The sequence below is a fragment of the Lithobates pipiens genome, unplaced genomic scaffold, assembly GCF_037356315.1.
Source record: "Lithobates pipiens isolate NorthernLeopardFrog02 unplaced genomic scaffold, aLitPip1_a1.2 Scaffold_13, whole genome shotgun sequence".
NCBI classification, from domain to species: Eukaryota; Metazoa; Chordata; class Amphibia; order Anura; family Ranidae; genus Lithobates; species Lithobates pipiens.
Genome location: NW_027507718.1, coordinates 169,253,690 through 169,273,423, shown reverse-complemented (window position 1 = coordinate 169,273,423; position 19,734 = coordinate 169,253,690). Strand labels below are relative to the sequence as shown.

At 38.8% G+C, this 19,734-nt stretch overlaps 1 protein-coding gene across 15 annotated transcripts in view; it reads right to left on the bottom strand.

The window, feature by feature from the left end:
• UNC13A (unc-13 homolog A) overlaps positions 1–19,734 on the bottom strand; it is a 308,976-nt gene that overhangs the window by 183,412 nt on the left and 105,830 nt on the right. For 7 of the 15 annotated variants that reach the window (XM_077475833.1, XM_077475836.1, XM_077475835.1 and 4 more), the window contains 5 exons: positions 14,785–14,839; positions 13,151–13,186; positions 10,007–10,217; positions 9,696–9,821; positions 565–1,032 (listed from right to left, as the gene is read on the bottom strand). In XM_077475833.1, the coding sequence (XP_077331959.1) occupies positions 565–1,032; positions 9,696–9,821; positions 10,007–10,217; positions 13,151–13,186; positions 14,785–14,839 (896 nt within the window). The remainder of the gene's footprint in view (positions 1–564; positions 1,033–9,695; positions 9,822–10,006; positions 10,218–13,150; positions 13,187–14,784; positions 14,840–19,734) is intronic. The other 8 variants (XM_077475840.1, XM_077475844.1, XM_077475845.1 and 5 more) reach the window with 3 other exon arrangements.

Below are 19,734 nucleotides of genomic sequence, written 5' to 3'. Positions count from 1 at the left end.
AGTGTTAAATGGTTTGTGACAACCCTCTAACTGCCACTTTTTCTGGACAGCTTGGTCTGTTAAAGAAGAAAAATAACTGACTTCCTGGTTGGATCATCCGGCAAAAGAGAGCAATTTTGTGATGGATTTCCTTAAAACCTTCATGCTTCAGCCCAAAAGATTTGTTTAGTGGAGATATTTAGAATAACCTGTCAGCACAGGTACATAGTACATGTTCATTCTTATGCATCTGTTATCACTTGGTGAGTCACCAGCTCAGAATAAGCACATGCATATAATTTGATGGGACTTCTGATAAGCATAGGCTTCTTCCTGGTTGATGATTCACTAAGTGTTGCAGAAAGGATGATGTCAGGCCAAAACCTACAGGCTCCTTTTTAAGGAAGCAAATTAGATCAGTTTCCAACAGCCCCAGCAACCTTTTTTTGTATGTAGCCAAATAATCTAAATTCAATTAGTGCAAGCAATAAAACATAATTACATTGATTTTTCTATTCAAAAAGTATATTTACTCTTTCTATCACTAGTGTGAAGAATTCATCCCAAACTGTTTTTCCTTCTCACCTGTCCATCAAAGCCCCTTGGACTACTGGTACTGCCTCAATCTCTGGCGTAGCGTCTGGAGTCCGCTCTTTTTGAACTGGAATTTCTGGGGGTGTTTTCTCCTTACTCTCTCCAGATAAGTACAATGTGTCCTCTAGCTCACATTTAAGTTTTTCACCCTTATCTTCTTCTTCTGGAAGCTCATCATCATAAATATCTCTGTCAGAAAGCTGATCCCTGCTGTCAGGGTAGCCACCTTCATCATCATCATCTTCACTGTACACTTCAGGGCCTTCGTCTCCTTCCCAGTTTGGAGAATCCTTTTGGTAGCTGACAGAACTATGACAGGAGTGATACGAGTCTCTGTCCCGTTCTTCTTCTATTTCAGATCCCTGAAGGCTGTCATTTTCAGGGTCAAAATCATCACTTAGCTGTGTAGAATCTCGGCTAAGTTCCCCAGAGGAGGCATATCGACTGCTTCCAGTAGGGCTAGAGAGATCAAAACATGGGGCAGAAAAATGAAAGCAGAAGAATAAACATAATTAAAGTACATCTCCCATCTATCACTGTTACAAAAATAAACCATCAGAATGCATAGGTACATTTTTCCTGAGTTTTTTTAATGGTATTCAGTCAGTTTCTATAAAATTAACAAAAAGTTAAACTTCATCTGGGATATTTATCAGTGTTCTGTTTTGTGTAACTAAAAATAAATACCACCTGTGTTTGTAAAAAGTTTGACATTCCTTCATATCAAAATATGCATCTTCCAGAATACCCTTTAAATAATCAACAAACAACCCTGTCCCATATTAAAAGAACTTTTAACTACAATATATATATATATATAAACATTGAAAATTTACCAAATAGTCAACATTGGTGTTGGGGGGGGGGGGGGTTATTGTTTTAAAATTCACTTAAGCTTAGTATTGAAGTTACAGGTTCAGCTTAGGGCCAGACGAAAAAAACCTGAAGCGCTCACTTACAATCCGGTGCTATTGTGTTCAGACAGGTGACCTCCCCTCCCCCCCCCCCCCCACCATCAGAACACACTGTGGTCAGCGATCTAAGCCATTGGTTGAGAGAGCTGTTCGGAAGGCGATCGGCAGACCTTTTTCAGCCATACCCCTTCGACAAAAGCCAGATGTTCAGCCTCCTTCTGTCGAACCAGCTGCTGTACACAAAGGCAGAATATCAGCTGGTTTCTACTGAAAATGCCGATACCATCCAATGTTCATCCTGTGTGTGCCGGGCTTTACTGTTAAATTACTAATTAACTCTGCTGAAAGTCTTTGTCAAGCATGTAAATAAAGGTTTCCCTACTGTCCTAGGGGCTGTGCATTTTAAGTCCCTGCAGTCTTTCTTGTTTTATCCCTCAGACTTAACACCATTTTTATTGCCCATCATACAAGCTGGTCCTGTATCCCCTAATAAACTATTATAGGATTGCACACACATCCTTTTTTCTTTCAGCAGTGATTGGAGCATACAGTAAACTACCCAGATATCCAAAAACAGTACCAAGTGGTGAGAACAAAAAAAAATATTTACACCTAAGCCCTTGTACACACGATCGGAGATTCCGACGGAATGTGTCCTATCAGACCGTTTTGTCAGATAATCCGACTGTGTGTGGTATGCATCGGACTGTTTCCGTCGGAATATCCGTCGGACTCAATTTTCCAACTTGTTGGAAATATTTTCCAACAAACTGGTCCGATCAGACATACTCCAATCATGTGTAGAGAATTTTGATCGGACAAAGTGCCACGCATGCTCAGATCAAAATCCTACACCAAAGCTATTGGCTACTAGCGTGAACATAGTCCCATCGTAACGAAATAACGTCATCACGTTCTGAACGATCGGATTTTCCCACAACTTCGTCCGACCGTGTGTATGCAACAGTTTCGGACACAATCCGTCGGACAAAATCCAACTGATTTTGTTGGCAGAATGTTCGACTGTGTGTACAAGGGCTTACAGGCAACTGCCAGCAGTGAAAATCCCTACGGATTACACAATTTGCAAGACCTTCCAGCCAAAGGAGGTCTTGGCTGTGTATGCAAAGTTCACACAGTGGTTTAGCGTAAACCAAGGATCAGGTGGTATCCCTGAATCATGGGGCTATAATGCACATGCACAGTTTAAAGTGGAGACAGCCAGGACCTTACTAGAAGAAAGATAAGTGGATCAGGGAGGAAGGTATGTCTTATCCTCAGTGGGCTGCACATTTTTTATATTCTTCAGACTGTTACATACATCGTATTTGATGAGAGGGTTTATCTGCATGACTACACACATACCTCAAGATAACATATAGTGTAAACAAACAAGTTATGTATTATTATTACTAGTGTAGCTTTGACATTTGATGTGAACACACAGGCTTTTATGGTTCCATGGCACAGGTCTGCACAGGCTTGAGCCTAGTTTTGTGCTGTTTTTGTGCATGTGCGTGCTTCTAAAAAGGACACTGACGTGTTCACATAGGCCACTGTGCAGGTGCAGAATTCATAAGAAAGTGAGTAGGATTTCTGTTCATCCTACGAGCACGAGCTTGTCTTTAGTAAATCAGGCTCTAGTGGGTGGACTTACTAAAGGCAAAAAGGTTGTTCACTTTGAGAGTTTAATAGAATTTTATCTTAGCTTGGTGAATGAGATGATGCTCTACTGACTTCCAGAATCAAATCATCTGATTCCTTCTTTCCAAAGTTTATTTATACCACATCAAGTTAATGGAATATTCCCTTGCAAATGTGCCTAATAGCCCTTAGTATATTAACCCCATGTGTGCACATATTAAAGCAAAACTGGCTTGAACAAGGGCAATATCTTTGCAGCATAAATAAATTAACCATCATGAAAACAAATAGGAAACTCTTAGAAACTCTTATATTGTAACTCTGATTGAAAATTTACACTAGTAGAGTAACCACTGAATTACTTCAAACACCTCATTATTTTTAGTAAATGGGCTTCAGTTCTACTTAATAACCCAGCATGTTACAAATTTCACTGACTTGCTCTGTTTTAAAACTATGGCAACATTTTGACAACTGACAAATCACAGTTTATCAAATATACAAAATGATCTTGGAGTGGGTTATAGAGGATCCAGCTGTGTTCGTTATTTAATATGTATTATATAAAATATATGCAAAAACAATTAAAATCTATGTACGTTTTTATCACTATAGGTATAGGTATAACTCTGCATTACTTCCCTTATTGTTTTATAAATTTGCAAAGTATCACAAACAACTGAACAGTGGAGCCCATATACCATAACATGTAGAAGAATTATCAGTAAATTGAAAAAATAAATAGATCATACACTGACCCCAACTTGCAACAGGAAAACCTTAAGCGCGCATGCAGACAGATATACAAATACACACCCCATGACAGGCCAAGAATAACTTAAAAATATTCTGAAAATTTAATATAGAAACAGTAAATTCACTGAACCTCACGTAGAGAAATGCTAGGATCGTAAGCTAAATTATAAAGTTCTGTATTATCTTCTGTGGAATTGTGTTTTATTATAATTTTGCAAAGAATTTTGTAAAATGTATTAGCAGTACAAATAAAGTTTTGAGTCTGCATAAATTGTAGTAATTTATATTGTTAAAGTAAAACATTTACATTATCTTGATAGACTGAATTTGTTCCTTTTCACATAACAGCACTAACAGGCTACCCCGTATCAGAATGGATAAGCCAAATTCCAGGTTTCACTACATCCTCACTGAAAATATAATCTGATGTTGGATTCTACAATTTTGCAGGGGAAGGGGAGGGCAGCGGTGGACACATCATATTTTTTTCACCCATGTTTCAGTTCAACTGATTGAGAATTTAATTTTTTTGAAAATATCCCACTTACTTGGGACCATTTCTTGTAGTCATGTAAAATTATGCTTTAGGAAGAATGTCCCAAGTTGTCCCCCATTACACAAGTGCACATGTATGATGAACACAGACAACCCATTAGGTAACAAAAGTCTGGGATAAAAAATCCAGGTTTCTTTTTTTTTTTTTATCTTTATAATAGTAACCACGGGTGACAGTCCTTTACAGTATACAAGTATATCACAAGTACACATGACAAACAGTTTGTCCTTGGGGAAAATATAACTAGTTTAACATAATATTAAAGGCAGAGTCCAAATTTGTATACATTTGGTTTATCCCTGCAAAATCTGACTTTCTCTTTTCCTTTCATCAAGGGAAATAAGGTCATCTTTTATTTTTGCTTTTCAGTGTTTTAGTATATTATCGCACTAAACAGTGGGTTACACCAAAGGATTAAATTGGGCAACTTTTACTCTGTTCCTTAACTTTATGATATTTGGAAGAATAATCTGCTTTGGAAAATCTCAGAGATTTGTGTTTTTTTTTTTAAATGTTGTCCTTTTAAGTTTAAATGTTATCTTTATGATAACAAATGTATGATATTTTTAATAAGGTTAGTTTACTAATATAAAAAAGAGACATTTGTAAAATAGTGTATATACAGTGCATATATGTGTATGCAATTTAAAGCAGCTATTTGCAAAACTAATGTTGTGATTACTACAAATGCAAAGGTGTTCCCCTTCAAATACCCGCTAAGGCCGCGTACACACGGGCGGATTGTCTGCCCAACTTAGTCCGCTGAACCGTGTTTCAGCGGACAATCCGCTCGTGTGTGGGCTTCAGCTGACTTTTTCAGCGGACAGTCTGACGGACTAAGTCTTTCGGAATTTCCGTAATTTTGTCCGTCCAAACTTGGTTTTGTCCGTCCAAACTTGGTTTCAGCGGACAGTCCGCTCGTGTGTAGGCAAGTTGGACGGACTAAGTATGGCGCATGCTCAGAAAGGATTTACACGGCCGAAGGTTGCATTGCAGTGTATTGGACGTCGTATTTCTAGTCCCGTCGTACGTGCTGTATACGTCATCACGCAAGCTTTCAGCGGACTGTCTGTTCATCGTGTGTGGTCAAGTCCGTTCATTCAAAAGTTGAACGGACTGTCTGTCAGATTGTCTGACGAACTTAGTTGGGCAGACAATCCGCTCGTGTGTACGCGGCCTAAGCTTAAAGCTAAAGTTTATCTAAAAAATAAAAAAATAATTCTCTGTAGGATTTTTAAAAATCTTCTCTGCAGGGATGCTTCATCCTCTTCCTGCTGAACTTCTAGCACTGAGGGCGTTAATACAGTGGTCATCAACCCAATCCTCAGGGCCCACTAACAGGCCAGGTTTTATGTATTACCTTGGGGAGATGCAGACTCGAATACTGCAATCACTGAGCAGAAAATTATATCACCTGTGATGTATTTCAGTTATCTTGCAAACCTGGCCTGTTAGTGACCCCAAGGACAGGGTTGATGACCACGGCGTTAATAGATCTGAGTCTTCTGTGAAGCTGCAGTGAACAATTTCCCAATGGGAACTCATAGGGAGTCCCCTACTTACAGATTGTATTAGATGTGATGAAAAGTCTACAATGAAAATATTCTTACTGGAGGAGGACAAATAAGGGTGGTCTCCAATCCATTTGCAGAAGAGCTATTAAGTTAATCAATGCTGGAAGCAGCAGGAAGAGGACTGGGCATCCCTCCACAGAAGATTTCTACAGAATCCAGCTACCTACACAGTTCAGGAAATTTTTTTTTTTGTTTTTTTGTTTTTAGTTGAACTTCAACTTTAAGTAGGTTTGACAGCAGTGAATACAATTTCCACATGAAATGCTGCCAGCTGGTAAAGATTGGTACTAAGATGTGTTTGGCACATGTATTTTTGAGGCATTTTACAGCATTCCCCTGTTTGCCTAAACTTTGTGGCCTCCAGAAAGGCAAGTAAGCAGCGCAAGGGGAATCTTGGAGCTATATATATATATATATATATATATATATATATGTATATTTGTAAATATTTTATTCTATCTTTTCATGTGACAACAGGGTTTAGACAGCGGTTTAGACATTAATGGCTGTGTGGTGAGTTATTTTGAGTGGAAAGCAAATTTGCGCTGCCTTTGCACTGTTTTTGGTCTCAGCGGGCTGGTCTCTTTCTCTCCCTCTTTTTCACTTGTTCCCGCCATTCAAGGGGAGGTGCTCTGGGCCCTCATGTCGTCTATGTTAGTTTAAATTCAGTGGAAGGAACTTGTTTGGTTTGGCTCTGATGAAGAAGGTGTTACCTTAAAAATGCATTAGCCATAAAGGATCCCAGTGAGGTCCCCCTGCAATCTGGAGTGTGCCAAAACTAGGACTACTAGGCTATAGATGAGTAGTTCGATGAGCGATTTTAATTCACATGTTTTGTGAGTATTAGTCTTCTTGTTAATCTTAAATAAATGCTGTGGAAGGCTGGTGTGCTCTCTTCTGTTTGTTTTTTTGTAGTAACTTGTACTGCTGCCAGTGGGATTATTAATGCATCTCTGGAATTAGTGAGAGTAATAGTGCACCATCATTGGTGTCAATGGGAGAATTAGTGCCCCGTTGTAAATGTAAGGAACAGGAATTATGCCCCTTTGTTGGTGTCAGTGGGAGGAATAGTGTCTTGCAGCGGTGGGAACAAAAGTGACCCAAGGCAAGCAAGGGGCCGCAGTTTGGAGACCACTGTCTTAGAGCATGTGACAGGAGAATGCAACTTCACAGAGATGAATCTTGCTACACAGGGCTTGGGAAGTGTTCAGGATCTGGGGGGGGGGGGGGGGGGTAGGTGTCTACTGAAGGAGGAGGAGATTATGGTTTGGAAGATGGTGGATCAGTGCTGGGATATTACTCCTGATGGTTGCACACTGTAAACTTTGCTGAACATTACATAATCCTGATTTCTGCACACTGTAAGCTGTACTGTATGTTACATACTCCTACCTGCCACATTCTGTAAGCTGTGTAGTATATTACAATCTCCTCACAGATACACTCTGTAACAGTACATATTCCTGACCACAGCACACTATAAGTTATGCTGTATGCTATAAAAATGTGACTTCTGCACACTGTAATCTGTGCTGTAAGTTGAAGGTTGATGTAAGTTTTTATTTAGGTTTTGAGATTAATGTGGACTTGTTAGAACTTGCTTGGGGCACAGTATTTAAAGAAACATGTCACCTCGCACAAACAGGGCTAAATGACATTGTGTCTGCAAAGGGCATTCCCCGACCCCCCACATATTCACCTTACCTGGACTCCCTATCAGCTACCTGTGCTAAAAATCAGCTCTGTTGTTAATATGGTAATGTCACTCCCCCCAAAGCCCCCCCCCCCTGGTCATGTAATAATGTTTGGGCATAGCAATTGGATTTTAAGCAAGGGTACTGTGAAAGTGTCAGGTAATCTTGATAAATGTGGAAGAACCAGTGACTGTGCAAGAGCACAGGAAAGGTGAGTACATGGTGGTCATGTCCAATGGAGAGACACTGTCACTTTTCTCTTAATGAGAAAAGTGACAGTGTCTCTTTAAAGCACATTTTTGTGGATACATGGACGGGACATATAAGTGCTATTTAACTATTTAACCAGGCTCTTTTAAGCCATGCACACTGTTAAGCACTGAACACAGTATGCTATATGTGATGCGGTTTTTCACTCTTCTGTATTTCCACGGGTGTCCTTTGACTTTTAGAATCCTAGCAATGCTCCAGCCCACAAGCATTGTAAACCACTGTAAAGCAAGTGTCTCAAGGGTTACTGTAGGAGAATGGAACCCCTACATGTTTCTATATATATGGATACCACTTTACTAAAGGAGTTGTGTGAATATTCACTTCAATTATTGAATTGTAACATGTAAATTCCTGTTTACTTATTTCATTTGCACATCTTTGGATCTCGTATTTATCAGCGTATAACACACACCTTTTTCCCCTTAAAATCAGGGGGAAATATGCTGATCCCCTGCCGATTGTGAGCCTCTCTGCGGCTTTCGTCCATTCTCAGCTGCTTTTGCCCGCTCTCGGCTGCTCTCGGCGGCTTTAGGCCATTCTCTGCGGCTTTCAGGCGCTCTCGCAGTCCTACATGCGACTGAAAGCCGCCGAGAATGGCCAAGTGTGGCCGAAAGCTGCCGAGAGTCATAGAGAACAGCCGAAAACCGACGAGAATGGCCGAGAGCTACCGAGCGCTGCTGAGAACACAGGCAAGTCTGCAAATGACACTGACATGCCTGCAATGCAAGGCTGCAGATGACACAGACAAGGCTGCAATGCAAGTCTGCAAATGACACTGACAAGGCTGCAATGCAAGTCTGCAAATGACACTGACAAGGCTGCAATGCAAGGCTACAAATGACACTGACAAGGCTGCAATGCAAGGCTACAAATGACACTGACAAGGCTGCAATGCAAGGCTGCAAATGACACTGACAAGGCTAAAATGACAAGGCTGAAAATGACACTAACAAGGCTGCAGATGGACACTGATAAAGCTGCATTGATGGGCATTTAAATGTAAGTTTTTTTCCTTAAACTTCCCTCCTAAAAGTTTTTTTCCTTAAAATTCCCTCCTAAACTTGGGGTGTTATACACCGATAAATACGGTAATTGAAGTGAATATTCACACAATAAATTTTTTTAAGAATACCAACAACTCTAGTATAGTAAATAAGCCCAATAGTGGTCACTTGTTGAACACAGAATATAATTTTGAGCAGGACTTAATTTTAAACTTCTTTTGATTGATTTATAGATCAGGTTTGATTATTTATTTAGAAGATTGCCGTTAAAATTGTTATATTGCCATTTTATTATACGCATTGCTGATCAGCAAGAAACTGCACTAACATTATTTAATCTTTAATAAAGTAATAATGGTCAGTGACTTTATTTACTTATTTGAAGATGACCCTTTCTGCTACTGCCTTACTGTATTGTTCTTATTTACCGTGTAATTTTTCTTGCTTGAAAGCAGTGCTATCCTGCTTTTCACATAAATATTCCTGTATGAAGGAAGTACATTTTTTCTGTACTTTAAACCTAACTCTGTTACTCCAGTGCCAAAGCATCTGTAATAAGTAGAAAATTATCTTGCAACATTCCGAATCCTTCTCAAGAGCCTTGTCAATTATATCAGTTAAATATGTTATGGCCTGTCTTGGCATGCGCAAAGGACGAGCACAGCACTCTGCAGCATCAACACTGCAACATTTTGGGACTGACCCACCTATCAGACAGGTCTAGTGACTGCCGGCTCTCCAGAGAGTGCTGCCGACTGGTGAGGCGGCTTGAACCGGAGACAGACTCCCCATCACTGCGCCCGTTAGTGGCAGAGTCTGCGCTATCGTAATGCCTGCCATGCAGGGAAAGAGGAGACAGGTCAGAGGGGATCACACACACCCCTCCATCCTGCCATCCCACAGACATTAATGTAATAAGAAATGTTAACCGTAATCCCATAATCAGTTTAATAATAATTATTTTTAGACTACAACAAAACTACTTTAACATTGCTGTGCAATAACGGTCTATCTGTACCTGACTGGCCGGTGATCTGAAAAATCCATCTCATAGCTGTGTACAGAGTCAGTATAAGAACCATGGGAGCTGTACTGGTGTCTCACAGGATATTGGTGTACAGAGGCATTTGGCTGGCATGTTGAATAGTAAGCTGGAGGGATACTATTGCTGGTCTCGCTTCGGTAATCACTATCACGATCATCAACAGCACTGTCAGGATCCTCATTGTCTGCAAGATGAAAAAAATTGTAGCAAGAATGACAATATATTGGTTATACATATAGATATAGTTGCATCATTAGTGCACAGATGGCCACCATATTGTAATATTTCCACCAAATTATTGAGAAGATTATTAGTATGACTGCATTCAAGCGATGACAATGTGATGCAGCTGGTCGTGTGTGTAGTCATCATATACCATATAAATAGATGTCTACAAAAACAGGAAACTATCTTAAAGAACGTGGTAACACATACCAGTGGCTAATGCAAACAATAACTGAAACTGAGAATGGTCAATTTTATGTACAGTATACTAACAAAACATGTTTGTCAACAATATTTATCCTACATGTGCAAACGTATCATAGAGCAAAACATTTTAATCATTAAAGTAGATGTAAACCCTAAATACATTAGAAAAATTACACTTAATTTCCTACAGCACTGTGTATCATAAACAACTGCCATTTTTTAAATACTGATTTTACAGTTTGTTTCCCTCTTTGTTGCACCTTAGTGCTGCTAATGTCACATAGCCTTTGTAGCCACTTTGTGTTTACATGCATGCACTAAAATTATGACTGCATGGCACATCTCAAGAAGTGTTTTCCTGATGGTGACCAACAGTGGAACACGCTGGAACAATGTAAATTGGCATGACCGCTTGTAATCTCCATTTATAGATTGTGTAAGAGGTTTAAAATGCAGGAAAACAATTCCGAGATAGCGGGAAGTGCCAGAAATAAGGCCTTTATTGTAGGTTTACCTGGAATTATTTTAATAAAAGCTGAAGATTTAAAAAATCTTGAAAACTACTTTTGAAATTATGTTAACAGGTTATAGATTATATAATTCAGTGGCTGAGTTTACCTATACTTTAAGGATGAATTAGAAAATCTCAATCAGATGAGATAATTATACTTTGGTCTTTTTGTGATAGTTCACAGTAACCAATTAGAGACTTTGGGCCAAGCAGGTAAGCCCAATAAAACTTGATCTAAATACATTTAGTTTTACCTTGTGCAACCAGGAACTGTTCACCGCCGCAACTGACTAACCGTCAGTTCGACAACAGGGTCCTGCTCCGTTCTTCAGGAGTGCTGAAAGTGGCTGCTATGTGAATAATAAAATTGTAATCTATTGAGAATTGTTATCCAAAGCCCAAAAAGGGCTGGTCTGCTTTTCACAAGTCATAATCCATAGCTTTGTGGAGGGATAGCAGGCCTTTTGAGGCTGCTCAAACAGGTAAGGAGCAGTGAGGCCAGCATGTTTATCTCTGGGCTATCCCTCTCTTGACAAGCTAGTATTAATATGGCAAGGGATGCTTCATTCTTGGGTGTTAGCTTCTGAAGGAAGTGGCTTACAGTTACCTGGTTGCTAGAGCTAACAGCTGTTTGCTGCCACAATTAAAACAAGCTTTCTTTACAGCCTTGGCAAACAGTTTGGCTTTTGCTGCCCTACACTACTGCAAGGAGGATGCCTGAGGTGCATTTTTACACTGTGCTGTGAGTTGGACCACCAGCAAACAAGTATTCTCTTACTGGTTCTCATGTTTCTGGTGTTACACCACCAGCAAGTATATGCTTTCTTGCTGGTCCTCATATCTTTAGAATTGCAGCTGATTAGCTAGAACCAACTGTTGGATTTGTAACTCCTTAGTCAAAGAAGCCAACACACTATTAAAATGTCAGTTTAAAAAAGAAACGGCTTTTCATGTTGTAGTATTTCTGCAGTATGTTTGCCTACATCTGAGCACCAGTTATAGTATTTGGAAGAATAAGGACCAATGCAACACATAAAACACTGCAAGCCCTGTTTATTGCACAACTTAACAATGCCTTTGTCTGCAAAAAAACAAATATTGATCACAAAAAGGCTTTGGTATCAATAAAACTCCAATCATATGGGTCAATACTAAGTTAAATCACTTTACAGGTGCAGAACAACCCCAGCTACAGAGAGTTTCAAAACCCCAATAATTCTCATATAAAATGGTTCAACATCCTTAGGAGATTCATGGCCCATTCATACCATTGCAGTGCATTAACATGCACACTAGTGTTGACATGTTGTCAAAAAATGCTGTATGTGCGATTTGTGGGCTGCTTTATTTAGAAATGTTCCTTATTTGTTCAAACTAGTGGATTTAGCTCCATGTAGCCCCTGGAGACCCATACTTCTGTAGCCTTGTAAGTACACAATAGGCTGTTAACTTTGCTAGGGAATTTTTACCTTAGCTTAGTGAATAAGGTGAAAATTCTCTTTGCGAAGAATACCCTATTATTGGTATTTTTGCCAGAAAAGTAGAAATAAATAGTATTTTCTTGCACATGAATGGATAATGGAAGCCATCAAAGCATCACTTCGTTCACTAAGCTTAGGGAAGAATCTGTTTCAATTTTAAAACGCTCTTGCAAAAGTGAACACTGAACAGACCATTTGCCATTGGTAATTTAACCCCATTGCAACAATATTATTGTAATGTAATAATAACAATGTAGTCCATTGTATATTCATTATTGTAATGTAGTTTGTTCATTTCTTGTCAATTGATCTGCACAAAACTTTGCAAGTGAAATATTGTAATAAAATAAATATATATTTTTAATCTATAATCACCTTTAGTTAATCCCAATCAGTCATAGTTCTTAATTTACTACCTTCTCCCTTTACCTATTATTTTTGCATATATAAACTTTTTTGTTTGTTTTTGTTAACTGTTATGGTTTTCACTGTAAAAGAACTAGGAGTATAACCACACTTTGTTACCAGAGCACTTGGGAGCAAATGTGGCTACTGATATTAACCAAACATGCAATATATATTAAACAAGTCCTGGTGAAATAAAACATAAAGCATGACACTTTTACTTGGAAAGGCATGTATATGTATTTGTTGTATACACATAAGACATCAAAAGGAATTTTTTAAACTTACTTTGCTGTTCACCCCAGCCAAAATAATTCCAGTTACCTAAGAGAAATGTTTATGAAGACTGTTAAATAAATCTGGCATACTTGAGTTCACTAATATAATATTATTTTCCATCAGAATGGGTTGAGTGTTGCACAAAGTGGTGACCAGACATCTTTTGTGAAGCAATGCCCTATAGTTTACATTCCACAGAATATCAATATATTAGGGCAATAAATCTCATGGCAAAGATGAACATACCTGAAAAAGAACTACATCCATTTCACTAGCCAATACCGCTTTCAGGGAAAGCTCACAATATCCAGCCAAAATTAGGAAAGTGAAAGGGTGAAATTTAAAAAGCAAAAGGTGACCTTTTTATTTAGAATAAAAGATTACAATTTCTAACATAATTGAGCTGATTAAATGAGTTGAAAATATTCACTCAAAAAATCATGAATATTACATTCAATTATCCAATCATGTGAAAAGCATCTGCACATCACTGGGTATTCAAACTGAACAGGAAATTTGTCCTTCACATGATTGGATAAATTAAGTGAAAATTCACATGATTTTTTTCCGAAGATTCTCAATTCCTTTAGTAAATTGGCCTCTGCAATTTAACTACCAGTATAAAATAACTAGTGAACTGTCATATCTCAACAAAATATGCAGAATATCTTTATGGTGGACTGAATAAAATATAGCACTGCATTCAGATGCAGTGTTATGTGTTATTCAGTTCACAATAAAGATATTTAGCATATTTTGTTGAGATATGACAGTTCACTCGTTATTTTATACTGGTTTACTGATGATATTTACTGATATTTACTGATTTGCTGATCTACAATTTACTGACGATAAACACGTATTCATAAGCATTCAGTTTTTTTCAAGTTTTTTTCATATCATGGAGTTAAAGATTAATTCATTTTGAATTGTTTTTATTTATTTAACTTTCCAGTATACTATGTTCATAGAGCATTTGGACCAGTTCTGATTGGTGGCCCCAATGGCCCATAAAAATAAACCCTATATGCTGTAGCTCCATTCCATTTCCATCCCAAGTCCAAATTATGGGTTCTCCTGTGGGGAGGGGTGCAATCAGAATGTACCCCCACCCCACTCTAAGCTCACTGACTTGTCGCTGTCATGAATGAACAACCAGTGCTGCTTGTTCATTCATAATAGTTAAAGATCCCTCAAAGATTTTGTTCTGTGTAATGTATCTGCCCTGTGTGTGTAAAATCGGCTGCAGATTCAATACACGGAGCCGCAGCTCTAAATGATCTTTATTACTCTGATAGACACACAGCATTGTTGCCTGTGTAATCTGTTTTTGTGAATGGCAGCACTGGTCTTTGGAGTAGCCCCTGCTGCTAGAGGCTAGAGCTGTCAATTTCAAATCTGTCTCTTTTCTATTAGCATTGTCGGATAAAGGGGAAAACCTGTCCAGCAACACTGCTTAGAGAATAAGGGAGGGATTTGAACCAGACACTATATACACAGTGCCCTAGGGAATTAAAAAAAATAAGAATGTATAAGAATAGATGTTTTTTAAGGACATTGGAGCAGGATAAGACTAGTATCCTTTGTGTTTTTGTACATAATGGTTTTGACTGGGAAATACCCATGGTGAGACTTATACTTACAGCACTGAGAACCATGAACAGGTAGTGGATTCTCCTCCTCTTCTTGAAACACATACTGAAAATAAGAAATTGGGGGAAAAATGGTACAAAGGTGGCTTTAATTAACACAACTTTCATGTTTTCTTCTCTCCTATCCACTGAATTCCAAAATAGATATTGTAGTCCTAAATTAGCAAACAGGTGGTCTTGCATCTATGCCAAGTCCCTTGTATAGATCAGATGATAGTTATGAAACATAAATAATAATATGATTAGATTTATAATTTAAAATGGTTACAGTAATATAGATCATATGGATAATTTATTTAAGAATAATTATACCTCGACTAGGGTATCTAAATTTATCTTGACCCACCCATTTTCTCCCTAAGTGGAGACCGCAGAAATAGAATCATATGTCTGGAAATTCAGATTCTTACCAGTTACTCTTCTACTATGCATAACATAGGCTGGCACCTTCCAAATGCCACAAAACAGTGGCAAACAGCAATGGCAAACAGCATTGAAGTTTAAGCACTGCTGTGGGTGACGTGTGCCAATGCAAAAAAAAATTAAAAATTTTAAAATAAAGCTATAGCACGGAGAAGGCCTTTTCACGTGGCTTCAAGAACAACACAAAAAGTAATACATTAATGTAAAAAAAAATTTTGCCACTTGCTGTCCCCCCTCCCTCCCTAAAACACTAACCCAGGTCCTGTGTCGATCCAGCACTGTGACCATCCACAGGTCTTCCCGCTGTCTTCTGCTTCTCACAGGAGGATCAGGCAGCAGTGGAAGCCATTGGCTTCTGCTGCTGTCAATCATCCTGTGAGCATAAAGCAAGGGGCAGGGTCAAGCCAGGCTGTGTGTGTGTGATCGGGTATGCTCAGATAAACTGTTATATTTATGGGACACTTTTTAGAAGCCCAAACTAGAAATTTGATTTTTCTCTTTGCTAGAGCAAATTGGATCATGCCGTCTATGTTTTTTTTTCCTTATTCTGGATCAACTCTGGGTTTAGGGTTCTTAGGGTGCAAAGGTAATAATGTATTTATTTTTGTTTAACTTGATGTAAGTGTGTCTTTTTTCAACTCGACTAACTATACAACTATGTTTGGGACATTCTATGAGTTCAAATTCAGTAGTTCCAGCAGAGATAAATATTAAAGTAGAACTACAGGCAAAACCTTTTTTTCTTTTTGAATAGAGTAAGGGAGGGTTATAACCAGTGCTGTCCCTGTGTTGAATCCTTGGAGTCCTGGACTCTGCACCGATTTGTATAAGATAATTATTCCTTACCATCACTGAGGACTCAGTTGAGCCTTGTCTCCCTTGTATTCTATCTGGTTTCCTATCTGAGGTTTCTCACTTGGACATGCATTCCTCTATTGTATTTATTAATGCATCTTGAAGTATGAAAGTTGAAGTTGAAACGCGTTGAGGTTATCTTGTTGCCATCTGAATGACACCTTAATGGATGATACTTCATATGATACAGAATTTACTGCATTAATTGTTATAGACTCTTGATGTATGGTCATTTTTAGTCTTTCTCAAAAATATTTATATTTTACAACATTTTCTTTTATTAGTCACTTTGGTACTGCCAAAGTCCCATCCGCTTTCCCCTTTTTTTGAGTAATTACAGTCCAATAGGGATGAGGTACCATTCATGACACAGATTTGGATTTAGCAACAAGCATAGGGTTATAACCTCTGTAAGGTTTATTTTTCTCATCTGTGTCCCATTGGGGAGATTTCCCTTTGCTTCTTGTCTCATGTCTCATAGCAAAAAACAATAAGTGAGAGAAAATCCCTTTAAAGTGAGGGAATCCCAGGTTGTCATCAGGGTCATCAGTCCCCATTGGCAGATGTCTTCACTATCCTGCCTGGGGACAACCTTTCACTCTTTGTGATAATGATAAACATGACATTTATGACATATATAGGGGTAAATCTCCCTAGGAGGGGCACAGACAACAATAAAAAACTGATAGGAGTTCTAAAACCTCTCCACTATACCCAAAACTTAAAAAAAGTTTTGCCTTTAGTTATGCTTTGATGGACATCTGCAAGTAATACTCATTTTAAAGTAAGTTTGTACAAAAGTTAAAGTAAATTTAGTATTAAGTGCAGATACCGCATACTTTTTCGTTACCATTCAGAGCATCCATGGGGACCAAAATCCAGAACCCTCTGAACGTGAGCTCAGACCTGCCTATATTTGTTTCTTGCTTCTCACTATTGGTCCATTACTATGTTGGCAGCCCCGTGTTTCACTCTGATGTCCTTCATCGGCTGTGTTCTGGACTGTGTCCCCCAATTATAGCATGTGACATACCTGGCTACAGTGAGCAATGACAGAAGACTCATCAGTGCAGGACCACCATGACAGCTCACCTGATCACTGCTGTTACTTGTAAACATAGATTCCGGCAGGGAAAGTCTTCCATTGCTAATATTCCCTCTGACTCTGACTGGTAAGATCATAAAGTAGAGCAGAGCAGAGAATATGGATAGCATGGGCATTAGTTGTGACATTGGGAAAGTAACCCGTTCTTCCACTGAGCGTTAGTGCTTTTTCTCCCAGTGAGCACCAATCAGTTTTTTTTTTCCACTGATAACAAGATAGGTCACACTGATCACCAATGCTGGTGATCCCACTGACCACAGATAGCAGACATTTTTATCCTGACACTAAGAACAGATGAAGGTCATTTTTTCATCCTACTGTCCACAGATGGTGGAAATTTTTTTTCTTTTACTGAACACAGATGTTGGACATATTTTGTTCCTCCCACCGACCGATGAGGCCAAAGTTTTTTCCTGCTATTGACCACAGAGCCAAGGCATCTTTTTTCTCTACTGACCAGCAAAATAAATGTCACTATGACACAAGGCCAGTGCATTCTATATGTTGTGTTTTACAGTAAATTGTGTTGACTGCTCTACTGTATACGTGTTGTTAATTACTGTACCATACACCTGACCAAAAGTGTGCATTGCCACAGTTACTTATTGCTAGTAGTTTCTGACTATTCCTTCTTTAAGGTAGGATCCAAAAGTTTTTCTCTGCCCATAATTTGTTATATTTTTCCAAAATTTTCTTTAGATTTATATGTGTCTGTAAAAACTCTCAATTGCACAACTGTAGATGATAGTTAAATGTACAGTATACTGTATGTAGATTCCTCTAGGTGCATGTATTTAACACAATTACCGGTACTGTTAGTTTGTTAGTTGTACCACTATTTCTATTATTTCTATTTGTTTACTTTTTGAATTTCTATACTGCTACACCTTAAAGATGACATCAATGTATTGATATTTTATACAGCTTGGACCAATATAACTATACATATACCATACCTGGCTGATGCCACTGGAAATTGAAAATCACTAAAGTAGACACCGCTACTCCAGTGACCTCTATTTGCTTTCTGCTCCCACACCAAGCGGCTTCCCTGTTGTGTTCTGTACACAAGAAGCTGGTTGTTTGGCTTTGGTGCCATTCAGACAATGCTTTGTGGAAGAACATGAGTTCACTGCTCCGACTCTCCGTCTCATCCAATCAGAGTGCAATTTGCTTTCATTCAGAAAATGCAAAGAAAAGCATTTTCTGAACGGCGAACTGGTATGTGTATAAGTATCAGTGCTGTGTCTGGCCTAGGCCGACAAGGCCCAGGGATAGGGCAGCACTTTGTGGGGGTGGCAAAAAAGCCACCCCCTGCATAAAAAAAGCCCCCCCCCCCCTGCTCCCGAGTCAGCCCATTCACTGAGAATGACAGAAAACTGGAGCTGCTGGCTGCAGCATTGAGAGAGCGTCTCTCTCATAGAGCGTGTGGTGACAGTTCCCCCTCCTCTCCACACAGATGGGAGAGCAGAGAGAGAGCTGGACAGTTTCTCTTCCTGTGTTGTGACCCCAGGTGCATGGAGCCGTCAGCAGTCCTAGCTACTGTATACATTCTGTATATCTGACCTGGCTGGAGGGGTGAAAGTAAATACCGATCCTCATTGTGTCTCCTTGCAAACCTCATGACACTGCTTATCTGTGCTACAGCTTTCCCACTTTGTTTCTCCTATCTCCCTGTTATCTGAAATAGAGGCTCGCTATCAATTAAAAAGGAATCAGGTAGAATTGGCGCTATACCTTTAAATTAATATATCTATTACCACTAATCCTCAACTTGTTAGCGCTAAAAAATTGCTATCGTTGTTATACAAATTGTTAAGATATTAGTGTCCATACCCTTTTGCAGGGACCTCCTGCTGAAAAAATATATATGTGTATATATTATAGTGATGATTAAACAGCCCCGAATCAGTGTTTGGAAAAAAGTGAGATTACATATAAAATTGTGATACTACTGAAAAATTCTTAAATGTCTTAAGATGTTTTGAGGTACAAGCTGCCTCTACTTGGTGTACCCCCCCCCCCAAAACTGGTGGGGCTTATTAGCATGTGAAAAAAAAAGTCAGGTAGAATTGGCGCTATACCCTTAAATAAAATGTGTGTCAATGTGTGAAACTCTATTAATTAATGAAATTATTCCTAATCCGTGCAATTGGTTAAACAGTTATACATCCATACCAATAAAGGTTGTGAAACAAAAAAAACAAGAATTGGTAATATAAACCTAGTGAAAAATACTGAAATAAATAAATAAATGCAATATTATTATTCTATAGACATAAAATGCCGACAAGTCCTTTGTAATATATTAAACAGTTCATAATCCAAATGGTGCCTCGTGCAAATATCCAAAGAAAATCTCTAGTGCGCTTTGGTGAAAATGAATTATATCGCGCTCACCAGATCTTTACCCCTACTGGGGGAAAACCGCCTTCACAGTCTATAGCCCCTGTGTCGCTCTGTGGCATCTCCCTGGGAATTTGGTTATTCATCCATCCACAGTTTAGATTCTCATTTAAACGTTACATGTAAAAAGGAGGAGAATCCATAGTGTAGTA